General features: G+C 38.7%; 1 protein-coding gene across 1 annotated transcript; it reads right to left on the bottom strand.

The window, feature by feature from the left end:
* Positions 1-6,847: 6,847 nt before the first annotated feature.
* On the bottom strand, positions 6,848-26,089 carry LOC114316038 (WAT1-related protein At4g08300). Its single transcript, XM_028262694.2, is given in 7 exon segments — positions 6,848-7,207; positions 14,937-15,088; positions 15,413-15,571; positions 15,915-16,161; positions 24,287-24,403; positions 25,421-25,483; positions 25,715-26,089. Coding segments are annotated over 7 exon segments (1,188 nt in total). The 5' UTR covers positions 25,933-26,089; the 3' UTR covers positions 6,848-6,975.
* Positions 26,090-26,442: the final 353 nt, after the last annotated feature.

A 26,442-nucleotide genomic window follows, 5' to 3' on the forward strand; every position in this document is an offset into this window, starting at 1 on the left:
CAATATGCTTTAACTAGATTCCATACCAAATTGCTCAGTTCATGTACTACTATTGATTCAAGAAACAAATATTCTCCAAAATCTGTTAACTGAAACCTTTCACAGGGACCAGGAATATGTGCCCATTTCTGTTTTCTGTTTGACAGTGTTCACCAACATCTGTTAACTGAAATTTTCCTTAAAGAGTTAATGCATGGAATTGATCTTGGTCAGGGATGGTTTCGCACCAAATTGACACCAACATTAATATATTAACACCAAATTCAATTTCAACTTCAACCTCACACATGTTCACACAGAAAAGAAGAACAAATTCAACCTCATGCATGTTCACAACAATTTTAGCAACGTAAAAAAACAAGAAGAAAAATTGTTTCAGCAAGAGATGGACAGCAGCAAAATAAGTAATAGATGGGCAGGAACAGTTTCAACAAGAGAGAATGAGGGCAAAGCAATGGGTTAGGTTTGCGGAGTGGGTCACCGTCGAGTGGGTCTCTGGTGAGACGGGTTTGGTGAGGTGTAGGCGATGAGTGTGAAAGCTGTGTGTTTGCGAAGCAGACAGAATAAAAGATTCACCTCGATTGGTTGGGTTGGGTTTCACGAGTAGGACGCCGACGTCGGGAGTGGGTTGTTGAGTGTGGGTCACCGCCGGAAGTGGGTCGCCGATGAGGGTGGGTTCTGTGGAGGAGGAGTGCGTGTGATGACATTTCATTCCAAAACAAAGAGAAATGTGTAGAACCTGTATAGGCTTTGGGTTTGGGCGGGAAAGTTTTAGACTAAATTTTGAATTTTTTTTTTTAATATTTCTAGCTGCTGGATCTGCAACAACTGATCTCAACCGTTTCGAGTAAGAAATTAAGGAGAGAAGTTAAGGAGGGAATCTGAACTCATTATGTTGACCCACTTTTGTGGCAACATGTCAAGTGATTTGTACAATGCCGTTTATTTATTTAAAAATTTGTTTAATTTATTTTTGGGAGAATTACACTTTAGTAATCCATTTTTGAAATAATTACAGATTCATGATAATATTTAACATTTTAATTATTAAGGTACATAAATTTTATTCAATCTAAAAAAAAAGTTCATAAATTTTATGATCGATGTGGATTTTTTTTTTAAATTTACATTGAAACATTATTTCCTTATCATTTTTGTCTTATAAATTATAATTCACTCAAACAATAGTATATATTATCTTGGAATTTGGAAGAAGCTTGGTTCTGTGAGTCAAATCCCATTATCTTTTTATTTATTCATTGAAATATATTTCTCCCATAATTTGTGATTTATATTCTCTGAACAAGTGTTTTACGGGGGGGGTGGGGATTCAAGTAATACACAATGTATTTTATATTAGGGAAAATTTCGGTGTAAATTTTTTAAAAAAATTATAAATAGATGGTAAAGTTTATATACATTAATAATTATAATTATAATTTTTTATTTATTTATGAATCTGTAGTAATTTTTTAATAGGACAACTGATGAGTAATTCTTCCTTATTATTAATGATTAGACAGCCTATTTAAAATTGAATAATTTTAACTTAAATTGAAAATATTTAGAACAGAATTATCAAAATTATGATCAAGATGATATAAAATGAGATTGGATGCTTTAAAGTTGGTCATCTAATTTAAGAGAGCATTTGAACTTAGTCGGCCTAATTTGGGATTGATCTCGGCGATCCAAACTGTTGGTTGAGTAGAATATTAATGAAAAAAATTAAGGTAATCGGATATAGGTAGCTATATGTTTGAAACATATTTGTTTAAAAAAAATTAGATGAAAATTGTAATTTCAAAAGTAGCCATTCATTTTTTGTAATACAAATGTGATTGTAACATATAGTTATCGATATTCGATTATTTTAACTTTTTATATACTCAACAAGTATAAAAAAGTGAACTACTCAAATTACCAAGGTCGGCTCCAATATATGCCCACTAAGCCCAAACATTCTCTTAAGTTGAAATGATCAATTTGAGAGAATTCAATCCCTACTTTTATTGCACATAAAAGAAAAGAAAAATAGCTGGTAGCTCGAAATTAGTGGCGCGATTTTGGCTCGAATTCAAATTTTTTTTTTCTTTTTCATTCGAATACAGAGAGAGAGAGAAGTGAGAGAGGAGAAAAGAGGAAGAGGGAAGAGAGAAGAGGAAGAAAAGAAGAAGAAGAAAAGGCTTGTGCTGGTTCTGCCGACGACGGAGGACGACGACGAACGATCGTGCTGGTTCTGCCGACGACGCGATCGTGCTAGTTCTGCTGACGACGGAGGACGACGGCGGACGACGAACGCCGACGAGGCTCGTACTGGTTTGCTGCTCTGTGTGTGTGTGTTTGTGTGTGTGTGGGTGATTTTGCTGCTCTGTGTGTGTGTGTGTGTGTGTGGGTTTGGGTTTGATTTCAGACCCACCATTCTTCTTCTTCTCCATTCTTTTTCTTTTTCCTTTTGCAACAAAAACGCAGGAAAAAAGAAAAAGAAAAAGAAAAAAGAAAAGACACCAAAACGACGTCGTTTTGGTGTCGAGTCAAATTCAAGCCTCTGAATTCGAGCTACGAATCGGAATTGAAAAGAAAAAAAGCTAAGGATCTTTCGTCTTTAATTTTTTTTTGTCCTCTTGTCCCAAAATACTTACAATCATTGAGCCATTAAAATTTAAAGTAAGAAAAACTTAAAATTTGAGCCTATAATTTTAAATGTTTTGAGATATGGGAAAGGAAAGATTTGTGAATAAACAGGGACGGATGTAGGATTTGAGTTTTGGGAGGGCAAAAACACATGTATTTTTTCAACAAAAAAAATTATTACAAAATTTTAAATCTTAATTTATACCAGCTAAAAAAAATAAATAATATTACTATTAATCGGATATTCTTTGTCAATATAATTAAGAACAGAAATATAATTGGACATATTTCTTTTATCTGCATGAACTTACCAAAAATATTAACTATTATTATGTCTCTATCCACTAAAATTAATTATTTGAAAATATTATAATCACTATTTTTTATAATATATATATATATATATATATATATATATATATATATATATATATGAACATCTATGATAGGCTTAATATCAAAACCTTAAATAATATATTTCTTAATAAATATAATCAAATAACTTGTTATAAAATTATCTTCTATCTTATTACTCAATTTAGTTTTGAAAATTTTTATAATTGAAAATGTATGTTTTTATAAGTATAATAATAATCCGTTTTAATAAGCGATATTAAATTTTATGAACTTATTTTTAAGAATGTCATGTTGAAGTAGATAATATTCCTATTTCTAGATAATTAACAAACAATAATGAATGCAAAATAAGATGTATAAACAAAGTGTGATTTATAAAAGAAAAAACACATAAATAACATATAAATAAAAAAGGGTAATTTACACTAACATCTCCTGAGATTTCTATTTAATATAGATCATTCCCTTACATTTGAAAAATTACACTTACTCCTTATCAGATTAAAATGACACATTTGCCCCTTAACCTTTATATATATAAAATAACAAAATAATACAAATATTTTGTTTACGTTATTTCAAGGGAAATAACAATCATCTTCTTTGGTTTAACTCACACAAAAAATTGAGTTTTTTTTTTTATTTATTTTTTATTTTTATAATTTTTCATATATATATATATATATATATATTTTAGTGAGTTTTTAAAAATATTTTAAGCAAATTTTTTTTTTAAATTTTAAATTTTATTTTTTAGATACATCTAATCTAGATATATTTAAGAAGTATAATATTTTGTATTTGTTTTTAAATTCACCAAAGATAAAGATACAAAAATTCAATACATTGTCTTATTTTATTGTGTTCAATGGATTTTTTAAAAGTTTTTTTTAAAAATTTTATACTTTTAAAATATATCTAGACTAAATTGATATAATCTATATATAATGGTGGAAATAAAAATAAAAATTATATTCACATATAAAAATTTATATAAAAAATATCATAAAAGTATTGTAATGGTGATATTATTATAAATATAAATAATGTTTATAGATGTTTTGTTTTAAAGTGAAAATTCACCACTAACCTATATCATTGTCTAGGGGTGTAAAAATGACCTGTGGCTCATGGGTGGCCGGAAGCCCTCCCGTGGCCCGGGGTGGGTCAGGCCCGTTTGGGCTTGTGCCCGAGCCTAGCGCAAGCCCCTAGGCTGCCTAGGCCATCATTTTGAGGCTTGGCCCTGCCCGTGATCTAGCCCATCGGTCCGCTTAAGACCCACTTAAGGCTTGACTCAAGGCCTGCCCCGCCCGAGGCCCATTATCTTTTTCCAGTGAAAAATAATAAAATTTTGATAGAAAAAATTTAAAAAAACAAAAAAAAAATGGTCAAGCTCGCCTAAGCCCAGGCCCACCGAGTCGGCTTGAATACCCCTGGGCCGAGGCCTGGGCTTGAGTCTAATTTTTGGCCAATGGACAAGTCCGGCCTTACCCGACCTAAATTTTAGCGGGAGCCTGCGAGGCTCGACATGGGCTGGGCCAGATTTACACCCCTATCTTTGTGTTTGAAAATTCTATATAAGATTTATGTTTTTATATCATCACTCAATAAGAATATGTTTAGGTAAAATTTAATGATAGGAAGGATAAATGATAGGAAAAATGATATGATGGTCATTTAAAAAATTTTAACGCATGACATCAGCAATTCAAGGGTCAATTTGTAATGAGATTACAAATCTCAACGAGGAGAATGTAATTTTTCAATTGTGAGAGAAAATCTGTATTAAATAGAAACCTTAGGGGGGTGTCAATGTAATTTACCTAATAAAAAACTAGAATAGAAACAAATAAAAAAATAGAAGTAACTCTAAATAATATTGAAATATAGCAAATAATATAGATAATAAATAAAATAAATCAATATTTGATAAAATTTAATTTAGAAATTATTTTTAAAATTTTGTAATATAAATAAGGGAGATTATTAGAAAATCATTTTTCAAGTGTTTGTATTCCAATTAGTCCATAAGATATTTTTGTATTCCAATAAGTCCCATTATTTGAACATTTGATCTATCAAACATAATTCTCATATTTAAAGTATTTTAGGGATATTTCTAGCCTTATAAATATTTTTTGAACGGTCAGCAATTTAGTGATGTGAACATTCATATTTTACAATGTAAATATTTATATTGACGTGTAAATGTTCACATTAACAGTGTGAACATTCACATTGACATGTTAACATTCATATTGATAGTGTGAACATTTACATTGACGGTGTGAACATTCACATCACGGAACATTCACACTGTAAATGTGAATATTATTAGGGGTATTTTGGTAACTATGTCACTCATAAGACTTATTGAAATATAAAAAAATAATGTGAACTAAATAGAACATAAGTAGGTAAAAAGGAATTTATGAAAAAGTGCCCCTATAAATAATTAAGAAAGTGAGAATTACTAAAATTTTAAGAATGCTTAGGTGCCGTTTGGTAACACATACGTTTTCAGTTTTCTGTTTATATTTACAAAAATTTAAAAAACTCAAATAAAAACTTATTTGGTAAAATTTTTGATTTATAAATCAGTGGTCTCAATTTATAAATTTGGCTAAAAAATGAAAATACAAAAAATGTGTTTTCATTTTGAGTTTTCAGTTTTTTTTTTTTACCACCCAACACTAGCCATCACCCTCCACCATCTTCCACCACCGTCTTCCGCCACCACCATCCACCACCCACACCCACCCCCACCCCCACCCCCACCCTCACCACCACCACAACCACCACCACCACTCACCTACCATCCACCCGTCACCACCCACCACTCGCTACTACTATCTACCGCCCGCTACCACCACCTACTTGCCACCACCACTCACCACCCACCTGCCATCACCACCACCATCCACCACCTGCCACCACCAGCCACGCACCACCACCACCCACCTGCCACTCACCCGCCACCACCACCCACCACCCACTACCACCATCACTACCACCATCACCCACCTGCTACCCACCTGCCACCACCACCACCCACTCATTACCACTTACCACCCGCCAACGTCACCTACCCACCTACCCACCACCATCACCACCACCGCCACCACCACCACCACCACCACCACCTACCCGCCACCACCCACCACCACCTGCTATCCGCCACCTACCTGCCACTACCACCCGCCACCGTCACCCACCCACCCACCATCACTACCTGCCGCCACCCACTACCACCCGCCACTCACCTGCCACCACCATCCACCACCCGCCACCATCACCACCACCACCCACTCGTTACCACCCACTACCCGCCACCGTCACCCACCCACCCACCATCACCACCCGCCACCACTTACTACCACCTGCCATCCGCTATCCACCGGCCACCACCACCCACTCGCTACCACCCACCACTCGCCACCATCACCCATCCACTCACCACCACCACCCGCCACCTACTCGCCACCACCACCCACCTGCCACCACCACCCACCACCCGCCACCACCACCGCCACCACCACCACCACCCACTACCCACCGTCACCACTTTCTACCACCGTCTTCCGCTGCCACTTGCCACCACTCGCCATTTCTCACTCTTTTTTGTATTTTAAAATTTTTTAAACATTTTGTCAATTACCAAACGCGTTTGTAATTTATGTTTTTCTAAAAATAAATAAAAAATAAACAAAAATCAGTTTATAAAATTTTTGTAAATATAAACTGAAAACGTAAACGTTACCAAACATACCCTTAATACTCTAATTTAAAATTATTTTATTAATTATTTATATAATATATATAATTTTTTAAAAATTTTAGGAGTGCGAAAAAGAAGTGTCATAATGAGAATGATTTAACTTAAGCCACATTGGAATCTCAAAGTACAAAATAAGAGTTACATCATTTAGAAACAATACAGAGAGAGAGACAGAGATTTGATTCTCATTTGTGCAATATTCTGAATCATGGCTCTTGGGGTAGAGAATTTTTTCCAGGAATCTTCAACTTATTGGCAGAAAATCCACAATCATTTGTATCATCAACAATGGTTGATCTATTAGCATCAACTACTGGCAATGCATAGGCTTTGTCTTTCTCAGTGGCTGTCAACGTTGTTTCTGAGATTAAAGGGTCTTTTCTTTTTCCCCACACCACTGAGTATAGTCCAAACACTATTATGATTGCTCCAATTAAACTGAGATCACAACCAATCAAATCAACAACCAAACAACATTGTCAATTAATTGAATTAATAATCAGTTACAATCTTTAGCAAAACATGTTCAATAATCTGTACAATTATTTATTTATTTAATTTTTTTGGGATAAGATTCAAATAATGTAAATCATGTCAATTTCCTAATTTCTAAATGGAAGAGGGGCTTCCCTGGATAATTGGATTCGAGAGACTAGTTAAGGGGGTTGTGAGCCCCCTCAAATGTATTACAGTTATTTAAATTGTCTATTTTTTAGTACTCGTTAAATAAATTATTCATATAAAAATGAGGTTGATAAGATATTAGTAATTATGCGATTTGGTCACAATTGTCATACAAAATAGGTAGTCTATTTTTGAAATAATACTTGTCTAATTTATTTTTATTTTTATTTATTTATTTATTTATTTTTTTATGACAAATTTTCTTACATGATTGATCTACTCGTGGGATGTTGAAAGATGAACATTTGGATTACTAAAAATGAGCCCAAAATTTGCCCACAATCTTGCAACTGGACCGTTTAGTTAATTGGGCTAGGGACCCTTTAGGTAATTTTTTACAGGCATATAGTATTCGACGAGTTCTACACATTGAACGGTTCGAATTATTAAAACGGAACCCGTGATGGCCCCCCATGGGCCCAACAGCACGGTCCAGTCCGATCTTGGACTGGACCAAAGCCACTAATAACATGACATGAGTTTGTGAGGTGATTTTGAGGGAGAAATACAGTTTGGGATCCTCTGGCTTCCATTCTTAATCCCAACCCTTTATTTGCTTTTAACGTCCATCCGAATCAATCACGAAGGAGAAATAGGTGGTGAAGTCGTTCAACTTGCCGGAATAACTGTCATAGAGGTGAAGCGGTTTGACGTAGGTAGCTTTGCCGGCTTTGTAATTTAAGTTGGTATCGTACTTGTCTGCCGCGAGGTGGACGCCATTGGAGGAGATGTAAGCGTCTCCATTGGTGGTTATGTCGACGTTGAGATTTTTGGGTCCGATTTTGGCCATATTGAAGTTTAGTGCAGTTGCGCAAGGAGTTGCGAGAAGAATGTAAAATGTGATAATTGGGAGACAGGAAAGTAGTATGTGTGATTGGAAAGCCATTGTTGTGATGGGAAAAATTTGTAGGATTGGAAGTTTGTAGATGAGGAAAAGTGTATTCAATTTGGGGTATAAATAGGTACATTATTGTTTGAAAAATTGTGATTTGGTCAAAGTGGGTGCTCCCTGTTTTTGAAAGAGGAAGCCGGTGTGATCATCTAATAATCCAGCACGCATGTCCTATCAACCCCTTGTTTGGTCATACAGGTGTTTGGATAACTTTCCAAGAACTCTTACAGCCTACAGAATTGAGAATGCAACAAGGAGGGTGGGTTCCGGTGCTTAACCGTCGTGGACGTCAAGATACCAGAAATCATGGGCCAAGCGAGGGCCTATTCACAGTCTTTGTGGATGACATCCCTAATTCCATGGATCCGAAAGGGTTGTATAAGTTGTTTATGAAGTTCGGTATTGTTAAAGATGTCTTTATTCCACAGAAGAGGCGCAAGGTGAAGAACTCAAGGTTTGGTTTTGTCAGGTTTGACTGCCCTGTGGCCATGGAAATGGCAATCCAAAAAGCTAATGGTTTGTGGGTTGACGATAAGGCCTTGGAAGTAAAGAGTGCTGAGTACAGGAATGAGCGAGCTAGGCCAAGGGTCAATCCTCATAATCCGGTGGAAGGTCTTACTAATCGCAGGTTCTATAATACAGGAGGTGATAGGAATGTGTTTCAGTTGAGGGACCATAGATCCTTTGCAGAAGTAGTTGTTGACAAGACCATTCAAGATAGGGGTAGCATTATAGTGGAAGTTGATGAGGTGGGTAATGGATGGTTGTACGAGAGTATTATTATACGCCTCAAAACGAATCGATGTGCTCAAGAGTTGAAAGAGGAGTTAAAAATACAAGGAGTGGGTGAGGTTTTGGTAAGAGAGGTGGGTGGCAGAGATGTAGTTGTAACGTTCGATTCTAAGGATCAGAAGACGTCTAAGATGCCACTGTTATACCCTTGGATCCATGAATGGAGTGAGTTTATTACTGAATGGATTGCTGGTCTAAATTTGGACCAGGAGAGGGGGGTGTGGCTAAGCTGTTATGGCATTCCCCTTAACCTCTGGAATAGCAGTACGTTGAAGAAGATTGGTAGCTTGTGGGGTGAAGTCCTTAACTTTGAAGGTGATGTTAGCAACCCGACCTCATTCAGAAGTGCAAAGGTCAGAGTTGCAACAAAAAGTATGGAACTTATTAATAAAGTCATCACTCTAAAGTGTAAAGGGAAGCTCCATTCAATAAGAGTGTGCGAGGAGCAAAGGGTGGTGTCTGAAGTAGTGAGAGAGGTGTGCAAATGCAAGATTCATCATGATGCAGAGTCTGGTTTCTTCAACAATACCGCCCAGGGGCTTCAAGGCAAACTCGGTGAGGAGAAGGTGCAGAGGTATGACGGGGCAGCTGAGTCAGTTGCTGAAGTGGCAAGAAGAAATGAGCTGGACCATGTTAGCGACACATATCAGATAAGGAAAGAGGTTGAGCTGGACGAAGTGAATGGGCTACTGCATGCTTCGGCAGTTGATGACTCACTGCACGATCTCGAAAAGGTAACCGGTGCTGGTGAGGAAGAGGCAAGGATGGTGCTGGGAAGCCCTGACAAGGGTGTAATCGAGGCTTATCAACAGGAGGAGGGTCAGGTATATTCACACGCCACACTGCAAGACTTCGGAAAGGCAAATGAGGATTATCAAAAGGAGGAGGGTCAGGTGCATTCACCAGGTTTTCTAAAAAGTTGTAGTGGTTCGGGTGTTGCTAGGCCTGGTATCAACTTAGAGGTCTTTTTGGGCCAAACTCGAACAATAAATTGTGGGCCTCCAGAGGCTGTGGTTAGGCCAAACCCTGAGCTATGTCCACCAAATAAGACCGGGGCAAATAAGCCCAATGAGGAATCCATTAAGAGTAGGCCTATTGTGTTATACACCGAACCCAGTCAGTCTAAACTGAGGAAGGCTATGCTAAAAGAGAAGGAAAGCTCGAAGGGCAATGGAAGGAGGGGCGAGAAAAAGAATTTGGGGCATCACAATCAAAAGCAAATCAGTGGTTTTTCTGGGTTTGTTAGAAGTATGAACCAAATAACAGCATCAGCTAGTAAGAAAGGGTCCAAGGGAGGCATTTTCAGGCCGGCAGTGGCAACTTCTGTGCCCTCCACTTCGTCTGGCAGCAGCGCAGGGGAAGAGAGATCAATCCGGGAAGAAGCTTGTGCTACTCTTCAAATGGGGAGGCTGTTAGGGATTAATTATGAAGGGAAAGAAGAGGAGGCCTTAAGGAAGATTTCAGAAATGGAATTGAAGGACATGGGGCGGATGAGAGAGTGCCAGCAGTCGTGAGTTGGGCTCTGCCTACAGAGGTTTCAGCGTTAGATTTTTCTTCTAATGAAGATTCTATCATGGAATTGCAGAGGATTGGGTAGAAGGGAGAAAAAAGGTAAGATTAGAAGCATGATTATAGATAGAAAAATTGATATTGTCCTCCTCCAAGAGACCAAGTTATCAAGCTGTACTGAGATAGATGTTAAAGCCTATGGCCAAAAGCCAGAATGGATTACACGTATGTAGATTCAGATGGGAATTCAGGAGGTTTGCTATGCATTTGGGACCCAGGGACTTTTCAACTTTCAGATTGCTGCTGTAATAGGAGCTTTATACTACTTTCAGGTACTATTCTTAATTCCTTTGAATGTGTCTTAGTTAATGTATATGCTCCTAATGTAGTGGATAGGAGAAGGAAGCTCTGGGACACTCTGGAAAGGTTGAAATCTGCTTCCTCTAAGCCCTGGTGTCTTGGTGGCGACTTCAATGAAATCAGATGTGTGGGTGAGAGGATAGGCTGCTCGAGAAGGCACAAGGGTATGCTGGATTTTAATAGCTTCATTGAGTCATGTGAATTGTCTGAAGTACCTTTGCTGGGAAGGAAGTATACTTGGTGCAGCGCACAAGAAGGGGTTAAGTGGAGCAAGCTAGATAGGTTCCTAGTAAATCCTGAATGGTTAGAAGTTTTTAAACTCAACTTGTGGGGTTTGCCTAGAATTTTATCAGATCACTGCCCTTTAATCCTCATGGAGGAGGAGAGGGACTGGGGCCCTAGACCTTTTAGATTCATCAATGCCTGGCTATTACACCATCAGTTCTCAACTTTTTTCGAGAAAGTTTGGAAGGAGGCAAGAATAGATGGGTGGGCTGGTTTCATACTTCAAAGCAAACTTAAATTGCTTAGAGAGGCTTTGCGAAATTGGAATAAAGAAGTTTTTGGGGACGTCTCAGCTAAACTCAAGAATGCCGAAGAGGAGTTGAACAAGCTCGATTTGCTAGCAGAAACAAGAGCTTTAGTAGAATCGGAAAAGGCTAGGAAAAATGTGCTGAATAGTGAAGTCTGGAAGCTAAGTAGAAGGGCTGAGTGGATATGGCTCCAAAAAGCGAGACTTGACTGGGCTTTGAAGGGGGATAAGAATACTAGATACTTCCATGTAATGGCCACCAGTAGGCAAAGCAAGAATGGGCTCTATTCGGTTACTGTTGGGGATAGGGTGGTTGAAGATCCTGGAGAAGTTAAACTAGAAGTGTGTAATCACTTTAAGAAGCATTTCTCAGAGGATTGGAAAGTCAGACCATCCCTCGATGGTGTTTTCAGATCTGTTAGGAATAGTCATGCATTCGAAATGCTAGAAGCAGAATTTGCAGAGGAAGAACTATGGGAGGCCATAAAAAATTGCGATGGGAACAAAGCTCCAGGCCCCGATGGGTTTAACCTTTTATGCTTTCAGAAGCATTGGAAGTTGATGAAAGGGGAAGTGATCCAATTTATGAAGGAATTTCATACCCATGGTAAACTGGTTAGAGGCATCAATAGCTCTTTTATAACCTTAGTGCCTAAAAAAGAGAATGCAGGGGGGTTGGAAGATTTTAGGCCCATAAGTCTTGTAGGGTCTCTGTACAAAATTTTATCAAAGGTGCTATCATGTCGACTTAGTAAGGTTTTGCCCGAAATAATTAGCGAAGCTCAATCCGCCTTCCTTCGTGGCAGGAATATTCTGGATGGAGTCCTTATAGCAAATGAGGTTGTTGATGGGTGGAAAAAAGTCAAAAGGAAGGGTGTGATTTTGAAACTCGATTTTGAAAAGGCCTTTGATTCTGTCAATTGGGAATTCCTCTACTCTATGTTGTCCAGATTCGGGTTTGGTGAAAGGTGGATTGCTTGGATTAAGGAATGTGTGTCCACTGCTAGGCTTTCGGTCCTTGTGAATGGTTCTCCAACTGAAGAATTCTCTCCCCAAAAAGGACTAAGGCAGGGTGACCCCCTCTCTCCCTTTCTATTCATCATTGTGGCAGAATGCCTGAATGCCCTCTTGTCCAGAGCTTTAGAGTTGAATTTAATCAAGGGTGTTAAGGTTGGGGCTAATGATGTTCTGGTGTCTCATTTGCAATTTGCAGATGATTCTATCCTATTCTGTGAGGCTGATGAAGGGGAAATAGTCAATGTTAAAAGGATCCTTCGTTGCTTTGAACTAGTATCAGGGTTGAAAATTAATTATCACAAGAGTGTGGTTTGCGGAGTAGGAGTGGATTCTGTTGCCCTGGTTGATCTTGCTGCCAAGCTGAATTGCAAGACTGGCTCATTACCTTTGAGTTATCTTGGGCTCCCTCTGGGGGCTAGTCCTAGCAAAAGGAAGTCCTGGACTCCAGTTCTTGAGAAAGTTAAGGCTAGGCTGGCAGGTTGGAAGAGGAGAATGTTGTCCTTTGCGGGTAGGTTGGTGTTGATTAAGTCTGCTCTCTCTTGCTTACCAGTTTACTACTTATCTCTATTTAGAATGCCGGAGGGTGTGGCTAAGGATTTTGAAAGAATCCAAGCAGCTTTTTTATGGGGTGGCTCGGATCTCAAAAGGAAGGTTCATCTAGTCAAATGGGAGGAGGTTACCAATAGTATTAAAAATGGAGGATTGGGTGTTAGGAAGGTTAGAGTTGCTAATTCCTGCTTGTTACTGAAGTGGTGGTGGAGGTTTGCTTGTGAGTCAAAAGCTTTGTGGAGAAAAGTAATTTGCAGTAAGTACAACATTGATGAGTGCTGCTGGTTGCCGATTTCTGGAGATAGCTGGAAGCAGTCAAAATTATGGCGAGATATTACATCACTGGCCTCTTTTTACCCCTCAATGTTGGAGTGTTTTTTCAATAATTTCAGCGTGCAGGTGGGAGATGGCTGTAGAATAAGTTTTTGGGAGGATTTGTGGTGTGATGGCCACTGTTTGAGAGTTGAATTTCCTAGGCTGTTCAGCTTGTCAAAAGAAAAGAAAGGTACTCTTAGACGTTTTGTTGATCTAAAGGCATCCTCAGGGGAGTGGAACCTATTATTCAGAAGAGAGTTGTTTGAATGGGAAAGAGTTGATTTGCTGAGACTGGTCTCTATTATCTCTCCTGGTCCCTTATTTAGGTTGGAGAGAGTTGATTACCCTAAGTGGTCAGCCACATCATCAGGTCTCTTTTCAGTAGCCTCTCTGTATAAGCATTGTTCCAGTGGAGTTGGAAATCAACTGGGAGCTCCTAGAATGCTATGGAATAAGGTTTTACCCCCTAAAGTCCAGTTTTTCGGCTGGCTCGCTTGGAAGCATAAGATTAAGACCTCTGTGTTCCTTCAGAAGATAGCGGTCCTCCCTGGAGGAACTTCTACCCTGTGTTGCTTCTGTAAGCATGATGAGGAGTCGGTGTTACATGTGCTCCTTCATTGCCATTTTGTGTGGTTGGTTTGGTCGTCCTTGCTTGATTGGTGGGGTCTATCTTGGGCAATGCCTGGCTCAGTTGATTGTTTGTTTCAGTGGTGGGAGGGTGGTAAGTTTCAGAAGAGAGAGAAGGTGATTTGGAGATGTATCCCTCTTGTAACCCTTTGGTCTCTTTGGAAGCAAAGAAATGACTGCGTATTCAATAACGCAGTAGCTGATGTTGAGATTCTCTCTGATCTAGTTAAGTATAGAGTGGCTCTTTGGTTAAGTACAGCTTCTAAGCAGTGGCAGTATCCTATTCATGATTTTGTCTTCAATCTCCCTCAAATTAGAAGGTGTATTAGTAGAGGTTAATCTGTTTACTGTTGTTGGGTTGAGGATATCAGAAGAGGTTATCAGTTGAGGTCACTGTTGTTGCAGGGTTGTTTCTGCTTGTTAGTTGGGTTGTTCTGCTGGATTCTTAGGTTTTACTTTTTGCTTTCGGCTCCCTCTTTTGGGTGCCCTTGGTTGGCTTCTCACCAATCCCGGGTCGAGTGCTAGCATATGATTGCGCTTTCTTTGCGGTGCCAACCTAGTTGGGATTGTTAAGTTTAGCTATGATGCTCTCTGCACTCCCCTGCTTTGTTGATGTAATTTTGCATGTTCTATGCCTCTTTCATCAATAAAGTTCTTTTTTTGCTGATCAAAAAAAAAAAAACCCTTTATTTGCTTTCACATCACCGTAATTTAAATCCAAATTTATTATGTCGTTGTTGAAATCTAAAAATTTATTAATAATTTTAAAAATAAATTATATTAAATTCAAATTGTGACGATATGACAACAATAGAAGGATAGAACATAAAGTTAGAATAGAGAAAACGAACAGACGATCCAAAGACGGGAAACTGTGGCAAAATATATACCTGCCAAGGTGGATTTTTTCGGCCAAGACGATGGCACCGAGAATGGCGGTGATGATCATGCAGAGAGGGCTGAATGCTGTGACGAACACCGGACCTCGAACCTTGTTCAGTACACCTTGCACATAATATGCTATTCCGGAGCAAACTACCCCCTGTTCATCATCATCAAGTTCAGTTTTTAGTTCCCCACACCCCCCCCCCCAGCAAAAAAAAGCATTTTTTCTATCAATAAAATCTCTTTTGTGCTATAAATAAAACATCCAATTGATTGATTGGTTCACAATTGATTCTGTGGTAATTTTTCACCAAGAAGATGCTTGTCAAATTTGTTAAGAACTCAACACATATGAAACTAAACCCTCAGGAAGAAAATGAATTCCAGGATCAAACTCTATATTACTCTATATTATGTATAGATATCATCAACATGATCATATGGTCACATATCAGTCGATATCAGACAGTATGATACTTACAGAATAAACTGCAGCAAGAAGTCTCGAGTCAAAACCGACCACCCAGGCACTCATGTCGCGTTCCATAGCAAGTGCCACGGCTGCACCTTCCACCATGCCCATCAAGCATATTAACGCCGTCAAAGACAGCTCTGCCGGATATTGCTTCAATGTAATCGACTGAAAAAAGAGATGGATCAAATAATTACTTGTATCCATTCATTTGTACTCTATGTTCAATTGTATGTTTGATTTCTATGCTCGTAACAAAACTATACATAAAACATTCAAAACCTATTTTTTTTTGAAAAAATGTTTCAGAGCTCCAGAGCAAGAGCTCTAGAACTGCTCTAATGATGTGGCAACTGTGTGAGTCCCACCTTCATGTGATATTTTGGCTTAACTTTTTTTTTTTTTTGAAGTTGCCAGCTCAGTAGACCTCTATTTTTAAAGTTACCAATCACTGCTGTTTTTTTTTTTTTTTTTTTTTTTTGTGTAAATAATGTCGAGGAGGGGAGCTTACTTGCACAATGAAGAAACCAGACCAACCACAAGTGCAGGCAAGGATCATGAATGTCCCCATGACCCAATGCTGATCAGTAGAGGTACTATTGGTGGTGTTATGATGGTGATTTCCTGATTTGGAGTACTATAAGATATCAACAATAGGGCCTTTATACAAAGTCATCACCATTGCTCCTGTTACTGTGATCACTGTTCCAACCACCTTTGCTACACATTGTATCTTCTTCAAATTCACTTTCTCCAACCTATTCATCATCACATGAACAAATATATATATATATATATATCATATTATATTGATGAAGATGAAGCAGAGATCATCATGTGTACAATTTAGTTGAATTGATAAGACCATCTCCAACGGTTTACCAAAGTTGACATCAAATTTAAAATTTGGTGAAAAAGTTACTGTTTGATGCTCCAACGGTTGTACCAAATCGATATCAAATTGAAATTTCAGCAAACGATTCATTAAACTAAGGACAGAATACATATTTTATCAAAACACTGTGTGTGACCGTTGGAGGGAGGAACCGGTCAACCAGCCGGTTGCCCGGTCGGTTGACCAACCGGTCAACCGATTTCCTTTAAAATATGTAGGTTCAAACCGGTCAAAAAGATTCAAACAAGTAAAAAAAAAAAAAAAAAATTATTTTGCCTTACTAATTGACCGGCCGGCCAATGAACCGGTCAACCCACTAGCAACATTTGTTTCATCAATTGTTTCATCTGACATTGTTTCACATTTTAAGGCTCTCTCTCTCTCGTTGAACCAACGTTTATCAATTATTGTTTTATCAACAGTAAAGACAACATTTTAAGGCTCATCAAAAGTACTTCATCTGACATTGTTTCACATTTTAAGGCTCTCTCTCTCATTGAACCAACTTTTTCCTTCAACGTCGTCGTCGGTTGCACCAACATTTATTTTCCTCTTTTCAATTTTCTTTACAGAAAGCATTTGACATTGTTTCATCAATTCTTGCAATTGTTTCATCATTGAACCTACCTAATTGTTTCATCTTTGCAGAATAGCGTTTAAAGCTGATATAAAAAAAAAATATTTACGCTTACCGGTCGATCAATCGGTTGACCCAATTGGGATTTGATGCACCATTGGAGCTAGTGATATCAGATTTGGTAAAATGAGTATTTTTTACTCAAATCTGGTGAAAAAAGAAGTTCACCGTTGGAGATGCACTAACTCTTTAAAATTTGGATCTGGAATTAAAGGGGCAAAAATTTATTCACTCTTGTAATTGAGGGGTTGATATTTAATTTGAAATGCTCTATAATTTCAATTTCTTGACATATATTAAGAAATTGGATGAAAAAAAGATTAATACAATTGAAATTATAGAGATTAAATTGATACAAAAGACAAATTATAAGAAGGATCACAAGTATAATTTGTCCATAAAATTTCTATACCAAAGTTCAACTCAAATTTTACATATTGAGACATTTTTTTGATAAGCAAAGAGAATTTTATTGATGAAGAAAGCAGAACAAGCAAAGAACAAGCATCAATAAAGAGGGAAGTGCAAAAGCATCACCGCTAGCCTTAACCATCCCAACTAGGTTGGCACCGCAAAGGAAGCAAAATCATCTGCTAGCACTTGACCCAAGATTGGCGAGAAACCAATCAAAGGAAAGCAAAAGAAAGGGAAAAGAAAAAAGAAAACCAAGCTTGATACAATCCACCTAAAGCAACATGATACAATCCACACACCAGCAGCTACAGCAAAATGATAAATCAGACCATTCCTCCTGCAGAGCATCAGACCAGCATCACTATCAATCTGCAAGGACCAGCTTACCATCCAAATCTCTCTATAATCTGCAAAATCTGTGCAACATCACAGCATCTGCAACTGTTGCCAAGAAGAGCATGGAGTTGGATGATGGACTGCTCAAAAACCAAACCAATGCTATGTGGACACAACCAGGCAGAGACCCAACCAGGCACTAAACATGAAACAACAATGAGCAAAATCTTCAAACTGATACAACCCAAGCATTGAGCATCACTAACAATCTGCACACTAGAGCACACAGCTGCAAATCAGACCAGCCAAACACCTATGTGCATCTGCAACAGCAAACAATAAAATTCTTCAAACTGATACGAAACCATCAGACAGATCAGACCAGCATCAGCCTTCCAAAAAAGCAGACCAACAGTGAAATTCCAAGGGAGCACACTGGGGCACACAACTGCAGACTAGAGCACAAAGCAAGCAACCAGACTCTTGGAGCACACAGCTGCAGACCAACACACAGAGCAGAACACAGAAGCAAAACAGAACTCAGAGCAGAACACAGAAGACAAGTGCCCCAGAGGCAGAACACAGAAGCAGGACACACACACAGAGCAGTTGACAGAATCAAAAATCATCAGAGGCACCTCCTGGTCTGGTTGAAGTTAAATATAAAATCATGGATGGAATAAGAGCAAGAGTTCCCAATAGAGTGACTCTTCAACCAAATGGCAACTCGAATCTTGATAAGCTCACAAAGCTGCAGGGAGTTAGGTTGGGCACTATTGAACACACAGTCGTTCCTGAGCTTCCAAATTGACCATAAAACAGCAAGTGGTAAGGCTCTCCATATTTGGAGTTCCTTCTTTCTGATTTTGGTGCCACTCCACCAATCAAGTAAGGCCACCACAGAGCCCGGGCATACCCAGAGAAAACCCCACCAATCTATAATGTCAGACCAAATTTTCCAGGTAAAGGGGCAAAGGAGTAAAACATGGTTAAGGGACTCAGGTTCTTCTCTGCAAAAGTGACAATGAGTAACGGCCTCACCTCTAAGAACGCCAATGCTATGAAGGAACACAGATGTTTTGATTCTGCCTTTCCAAGCCAGCCAAGAAAAAAATTGAACTTTTGGTGGTGCGATGTTATTCCAGATAAGTTTAGGCATGGGCACAACTGGACCTCTATTAGACTGCAACCAACAGAATAAGTCACGTGATCTAAAGGCACCCTGATTCGAAGCTTTCCATCTCATACCATCCTCCACCTCATGCCTTAATAATGGCCCATTGCCCAGTAGGGCTTGCAAATTTTGGACTTCCTCCTCTTCCCAAGCCAACAGAGGTCTCCTAAAGGTTAAGTTCCAGTTGGGGTAGCTACTTTTTCTATCCATGAAGTCTTTAAGAGAACCATCCTTATCAGAAGAAAGACAAAATAGTCTAGGAAAGAGGGATTGAAGACAGTCACCACGTAGCCAACCATCCTTCCAGAATGAGATATTGGCCCCATTACCTACAACCAATTCTGAGTTAGCCAAGAAAAAGTTGAGCAAGGTAGGGTTGTCAGCAGCTAAACCCATAATGTCCTTCCAGATCCAAGAGCAATTAGTAATAGTACCTTGAGAGTGAAACCAACTACCGGATCTGCTGCTGTACTTGCAGCAGATCAATCTTCTCCATAGGGCTTGTTTTTCATTACAAAACCTCCACCACCATTTAGCAAGTAAACACTCATTAACTTGACCCAAGCTTCGAACACCTAATCCTCCTTGATTTTTTGACATTGAGACAACCTTCCAATTGACCAAGTGGACCTTTCTTTTGACCTCGGTGTCGCCCCACAGAAAGGAAGCTTGAATTTTATCCACCTCTTTGATTACACCCTTTGGCATTTTAAATAGGGAAAGGTAGAAGATTGGGAGGTTTGATAAAACTGACTTAATAAGAGTGAGTCTACCAGCAAACGATAAAAGTCATTTTTTCCAACCAGAAAGCTTACTTTTAAATTTATCCAGAACAGGTTTCCAGGTAGCTTTCCTTCTAGGACTGGCACCAAGTGGAAGACCAAGATACTTCAAAGGAAGCTTCTGAGTGAGACAGTTCAGTTTTGATGAGAAGTCATTGACTAAAGTCTCCGAGATTCCAATACCACAAACAACACTTTTGTGGAAGTTAATTTTCAGGCCTGACATAATCTCGAAACATCTAAGTATCCTCTTTAAAGTTGTGATTTCCATTGAATCCGCCTCGCAAAAGAGAATGGTGTCATCAGCAAATTGCAGGTGAGTGAATTCTAGCCCATTAGTTCCAACATTGGCACCTTTAATTAAGCCCATAACCTTGGCTCTTGAAAGTAAGATATTCAACCCCTCTGCTACAATATTGAACAGGAAGGGTGAGAGTGGATCGCCCTGTCTGAGACCTCTTTCCGGTTGGATTTCATCAGTAGGAGAGCCATTGACAAGGATGGAAATACTTGTAGTTGTTAAGCAAGTTTTCATCCAGCCCAGCCATTTTGAACCAAAACCAAACTTTGCGAGCAAATCAAATAAGAACTCCCAATTCACCGTGTCAAATGCTTTTTCAAAGTCAAGCTTGATGATCACCCCTTGCTTATTTGATTTTTTCCACCAATCGACAATCTCATTAGCAATTAGCACCCCATCCATTATATTTCTACCTCCAATGAATGCAGATTGTGCTTCATTCACAATGATAGGCAAAACAAGCTTCAGTCTCTTGGTTAGAACCTTGGAAAGGATTTTGTATATGGAATTAATCAAGCTGATGGGCCTGAAGTCAGACAGAGATACAGGATTATCCTTCTTGGGGATAAGACTCACAAAAGAGCAATTAAGACCCCTGGCCAAAGTACTGTTCTCATGAAATTCTTTCATAAAGTTTAAAATGTCATGTTTCATAAACTTCCAGCATTTTTGGAAGCAGGACAGGTTAAAGCCGTCCGGCCCTGGGGCTTTGTTGCCATCACAGTCCTTAATAGCAGCCCAAACTTCCTCTTCCGAGAAGACACTTTCGAGCAGGGTTGATGCATTATTGGGCAAGTTAATGGAGTTAAAATGGCCTCCCAGTTTAGGCCTACACTTCCATTGCTCTGAGTAGAGTAATTTGAAATGGTTCATCACAGCAGTTTTGATTTCAACAGGTTGCACCACTGAGATCCCATTGACTTCGATTGAATCAAGAGAATTTCTGTTATGTCTGTTTGTGGCAGTAATGTGGAAGAACCTGGTGTTCTTATCACCTTTCAATGACCAGTTAAGCCTAGATTTCTGTAACCAAAGTCTCTCATCCATCTTTCTCAATTTCCAAACTTCCCCTAGTAATTCCATCCTTCTAGCAGATTCATCAACTTGGAGAGATCTAACCTCAGCTAGCAAGTCCCATGAGTGAAGTTCAGCTTCCTTCTCCTGGAGATTTTCCTTGATGTTACCAAATACCTCCTTATTCCATTTTGTCAGACACAATTTAAGAGCTTGGAGCTTCTTCTTGAGGATGTAACCTGCCCAGCCCTCCAAATTTAAGTGCTCCCAGTTTTGCTTCACTGTATGATAAAAGCTGGTGTGCATCGCCCAAGAGTTTATAAATCTAAAGGGTTTAGGACCCCAAACCCTCTCGTCCTCCATTAGCAATAGAGGACAGTGATCAGACAAAGATCTAGGCAAACCCCAAAGTTTGAACCTAAAAGATTCAAGCCACTCAGGATTTAAAATGAACCTATCAATTCTGCTCCACCTATCACCATCCTGGGAACTACCCCAGGTGTATCGTCTGCCCAACATTGGTAAGTCTACCCCTCCAATTTTGTCAATAAAATTGCCGAAGTCCTTCATCCCCACATCCCTTCTGACACAACCCTTCCTTTCCCCTATACTTTTGACTTCATTGAAATCACCCCCAATACACCAAGGATGAGTGAAGGTGGTTCTAAGAGTGCATAATAGTTCCCACAGTCTCCTCCTTTTCAGCAAATCATTAGAAGCGTAAACATTGACAATAATACAGCTAAAGTTTAGAGAAGTGATACCTGAGAGCAAAATGAAATTCTTGCTGCAACAACAATCTGACAAAGAGAAAACCTCAGGTTTCCAAATACACAACAGCCCACCTGCATTCCCTACTGCGTCAACAGCCATGAACTCCATTTGGTCCCCAGGCCATAAGGATCTAACAAATGATTCTGAAATCTCTGCCTTCTTGGTCTCCTGAATTAAAACAATATCTACTTTTCTTGCTCTAAGAAGCTCCTTTAATTTCCTTCTTTTCTCCGGATTTCCCAACCCTCTAATGTTCCAAGAGAGTAACTTCATTGATAAACAAACTGAGGCTCCCAAACCACCTAGGCTTGCAGGATCAGGATTTTTTAGCAGCATCAAGCTGCTTCCTCCTTTCCAGATCTTGGGTTTCAAGCTCCATGATCTTCTCAATAACTTCGGCCTCTTTTCCTTCACAATTAATGCCAAGAAGATTGCCAATTTGTAAGGTGGCTTGTGCCTCATTTAGAAGGAATCTACCTTTGCTCGAGCAACTACTCAAAGAGATGGAGTCTGACAGTGCCTTAGTGACAGCTCTGAGAAGCACGCCCTTGTTAAATCTTGCACCTCCATTTGCCTTGGCCTTTGATTTCTTTGGAGCTTTCGAAGGGTGTGGCTTTGCTGCAGAGTGATAACTGCTAACCTCTGCTGCTGTAGTAGTCCCCCCCTTTAGGCTTGATTGTATTAAGGGAGCAGCTGCTACGGGTTGATGCAACCCAGAGACGGTTGGGTCGGCTCTGCTTATAACATGACAGGGTATTAGGTCCACCCTATTAGGCCCATGGACTAATAGAGGCATGGTGGGGTTTGAATGAACAAACTGGACTGGGCCTAGAAACACCTCCAGATTCACACTGGGCTGGGGTAAAACAGACCCACTGACGCTTTTCACAAAGCCAGGGGTAGAGATAAGCCCATCAACTAATCGGTTTTCACAATCTGCAGCAATGCCGTTGTTGTCTGACATGGTTGTCTCATTCCTCAAGCATGCGTCTCCACTACTCGTCTTCTCCAAGTCCCGAGCCGTCTCCTTTACTACAGAGATAGCCATCAGACTATCATTACCCGACAACTCCTTTTCCTTTAATGCTCCTTGTATACACACGCCACCGCCAGAGTTCCTTACAGGCTCCACCTCAGCAGTCATTGCCACCTCATCATCTTCTTCCCTGAGGATTACACCATTGTCAACATAGTGCTCATCCCCCCTGCTTGCATTAACAGAAGAGGCCTCCTGCAAATGAATATTAGAGAAGCTTGGGTTTTCAATGACGACTACTTGCTCTTCACAAACTCGGATCTGGTGAAGTGTGCCTTTGCAATCCAGAGCAATCACTTGGTTAATGCATTCCATTACTTTGGTTGCTATTTTGACTTTACCACAGCAAAGGTGTGACATATCAAGTGTGCTTCTATCAATCGCAATGACATCACCCCATAGCATGCCAATACTCTTGAAATTGGTAGAGTTCCAGAGATTGAGGGGTACTCCATAACAGCTAATCCATACCTCCCTTTCATGCTCAATGACTGTGTCCTTGGTCCAATGTGTTAAGAACTCACACCATTCGTGGGTCCAAAGTTCCAGCTCCTTCCTTGCGCTAAGCATTGCCTCTTTTGATTTGAAAGAGAGAATCACCGATTTGCCTCCAATGTCTCTAACATGAGCGTCGGGTCCATGCCTGTTTGCCACTTCTATTTTGAAGTCTGATACAAGGCAGAAAGGCTTGAGTTTGGCAACTAGGCTCTCGTGCAGCCACCTATTCCCATATTCCTCAGCTTTAATTACTAACCTTTCGTCCTTTGCAGTCCTTGTACCAGTCACCACATCGGCATAACTTTGTACAGTATTCCGCATACTGGGCATACTGACGTGATTTCTATGAGTTGTATTGCCTACGCCTCTCTGCAGTGTCCGCTGCTGCCCGAGGTTGCTTTGGGCTTTGCTGAACTGCGCCATCTTTGCCTTGATCTCGCGATTGTCACACCAAGTGCCATGCGCCTTTTGAATAGCCACTTTCGCCGCGACTGGACAATTATATCTGACAAAACCAAAGCGTGAGCTTGTTGCCTTTCTCCTCTTGATCGGGATGTAAACATCCATTACTACTCCAAACTTTGAGAACAGTGAGAACAGTCCCTTAGGATCTAAAGTCTCCGGTAGATTATCCACAAAAACGGTGTGAATATCTTGAGATCTCCTGGACACCCTTGCTTTCCTGCGAAATACTGGAATCCATCCGTCTCCTCTTACCTCCATTCCACCTTGAGATTAAGTCTAAATAGCTATTCTGGTCACATTTCTAGCTAAAACATGTTGTGATTCTACTACATATTGAGACATGTGAGAGACAAATGAGTGGAATTTAAATATGTAGGACCTACGTGCATACCCTATTTTTTTGTCTCTCATTCTGTACAACTTTTATATAAACCAAAATTTATTCTGGTGCCAATTATTTTGTATTTTATGCTTTCAGGTGATAGGCCGCTACATATAACTTTATCCTCATTATTAAGAAGTAGTACATAATATATATACAATGATGAAAGTTTTACCTGAAAATTATTGCCATGATAAAGGTTAGGGCAGGGAGGACATTGACAACTGCAGATGCAAATGTTGCTGATGTGTTCTTCAACCCCAAGTAGTATAAGTTCTGATCAATTACTGGCCTATTAATCCAAAAAAAAAAAAAAAGAAAAAAACATTAGCCAATTTTATCAAATTCCAAACTTGAAGCACCTCCAATAGCAGTAAAAGTGTTTTTTTTTTTTCCCCTCTAAAATATAATAAGAGCCCACACCCCTATAAAAAAAGAGAAAAGAAGCCAAAAAGAAAATGATTCTAGAGTTGTAAAAAGGGGAAATTACAGATTAGTGGTAATTTCAGAAAATTATTACAAATTCATGAAAAAGTTTATGTTTTTAGTTATTAATATTTATAAAATTTATTACTTATTTGCAATTATTTTTCAAATTACCTCTGAAGTGAAATTTTGCCTCATAAAAATATTATTCTCATACTATTATGTATAAACTTTATGTATAAAAATCCTTATTGTTTAACACTTTCTAAAAAAATGTCGGCAAAAGGTGATAACATGCAGAAACACATGTTCTTACCAATTAGTAGTAATATTACGGATTCATAAAAAATTGACAAAAAAAGTGTCAAAATTGCATTTATTGTGATAGAATATGTAGGCCTATCCAGAATGAATACAGTGCTGTTAGCATAACATTTTAGACACTTTCTTGGTTTTATTTATTTTAATTATTTTTCTTTCTTTCTTTTTTTAAAAGGTTTGTATGATTTTCTTACCACCATGCATCTATAAAAATATATTTAAGAGTTTTCACAAAAAACAATTTATAGTACCAGATCATAAAATAATTTTCCTAATGGTTGTGCTTCTATGAAATTGGGTCTACAAATGCATGAACCCTGCTCTACATGAAAAAAATTTGTCTGGTTTTTTGATTGAATTTTGTTTACGTAAATGTCTAAATTAAGAGCTAGGATTTTAAAAAAAAAATAATAATAATAATAACCAAAGTCCCAACTGACCTTTGTTCATGAGTTTTGAACTAGGAAAAAGTGAAAAAGTGAAAAAGTAAAATTTTACACACATGAAAGCCTATATTCTAACATCATCCTTATATGTAAAGAGTGGGTGCTTAGCACATTACTCTAGTAAACCGAGTGCCATTATTTTTAGGAACACTGAGAGTGTCATCTTTGGCCTTATTTTCCTGTAAACAAAGAACACAAATGATGTGAATCAGTTATGTTATTACGATGTCAATGACAAACTATTATTAACTCAATAAACATAGAAACTGATCACAAAATCAGACACAAAATGTATACAAACACAAGATTTCGTAGAACAAACTCCATAAATTTTTGTCCATTTGCATTGTGTGTCTGATTCTGTGATTAATTTGTGTTATTAGAGGAAGAGAGAGTAATTAAAAGATGACCTTTCAAGAACAAGTGCGAATGGAGCAATAACGAGAGTGGCAACAGCATGACGATAGACAACGAGTATAAAATTGCTCATTCCACGCTTCAAAGAAACCATGGTGATGATGTACATGCCTGCATATCCAAACTGCAGGGAGACCATAGCCAAGTAAGGTTTTACTTTAGTGAAGATGAGACTCAACATTCCACAACTACTTTGCTTTTGGTCTCCCATTTTCCCTCTCCTTTTCTTCCTCTCTCCAAACGCAAAGTAGAGTTGTGAATTGGGTACACTTAAAATGAGAAATAGGTTCCCCCTTTATATTCACCAAAGAAAACAAACTTATGAATAGGTACTGTGCTTAATTAGAACTCCCATTCTCAAAATAATAATATTATAAATTCAGACCTAACCAATCAAAAATTATTAATAATTGTCATTTTATGGTTTAAATTTATTTTACATATAGACCCTACACTACACTACACAAACTCAATCTCAACCACACATTCTCATTCTGGATAAATTTGGGATAGATAAGTCTGGATTCATAGACTTTATTCTTCTTTAAAATTACTGTCACAAACGACACTGCTCTCTACACTGTTTGTAATAACTTATTTGTGTGATTCCACAGACCTGTTAGTAGGACCCATAAATATTTGCATAGGAGGAGGATCAATTATTCATTGTCTGTTAGTGCTGACAATACTAACAGAGTTGGCAGGTTTAAAAGGCCAGAGC

Source organism: Camellia sinensis, chromosome 6 (assembly GCF_055761805.1).
Source record: "Camellia sinensis isolate YWXY chromosome 6, ASM5576180v1, whole genome shotgun sequence".
In the NCBI taxonomy this organism is placed as follows: domain Eukaryota; kingdom Viridiplantae; phylum Streptophyta; class Magnoliopsida; order Ericales; family Theaceae; genus Camellia; species Camellia sinensis.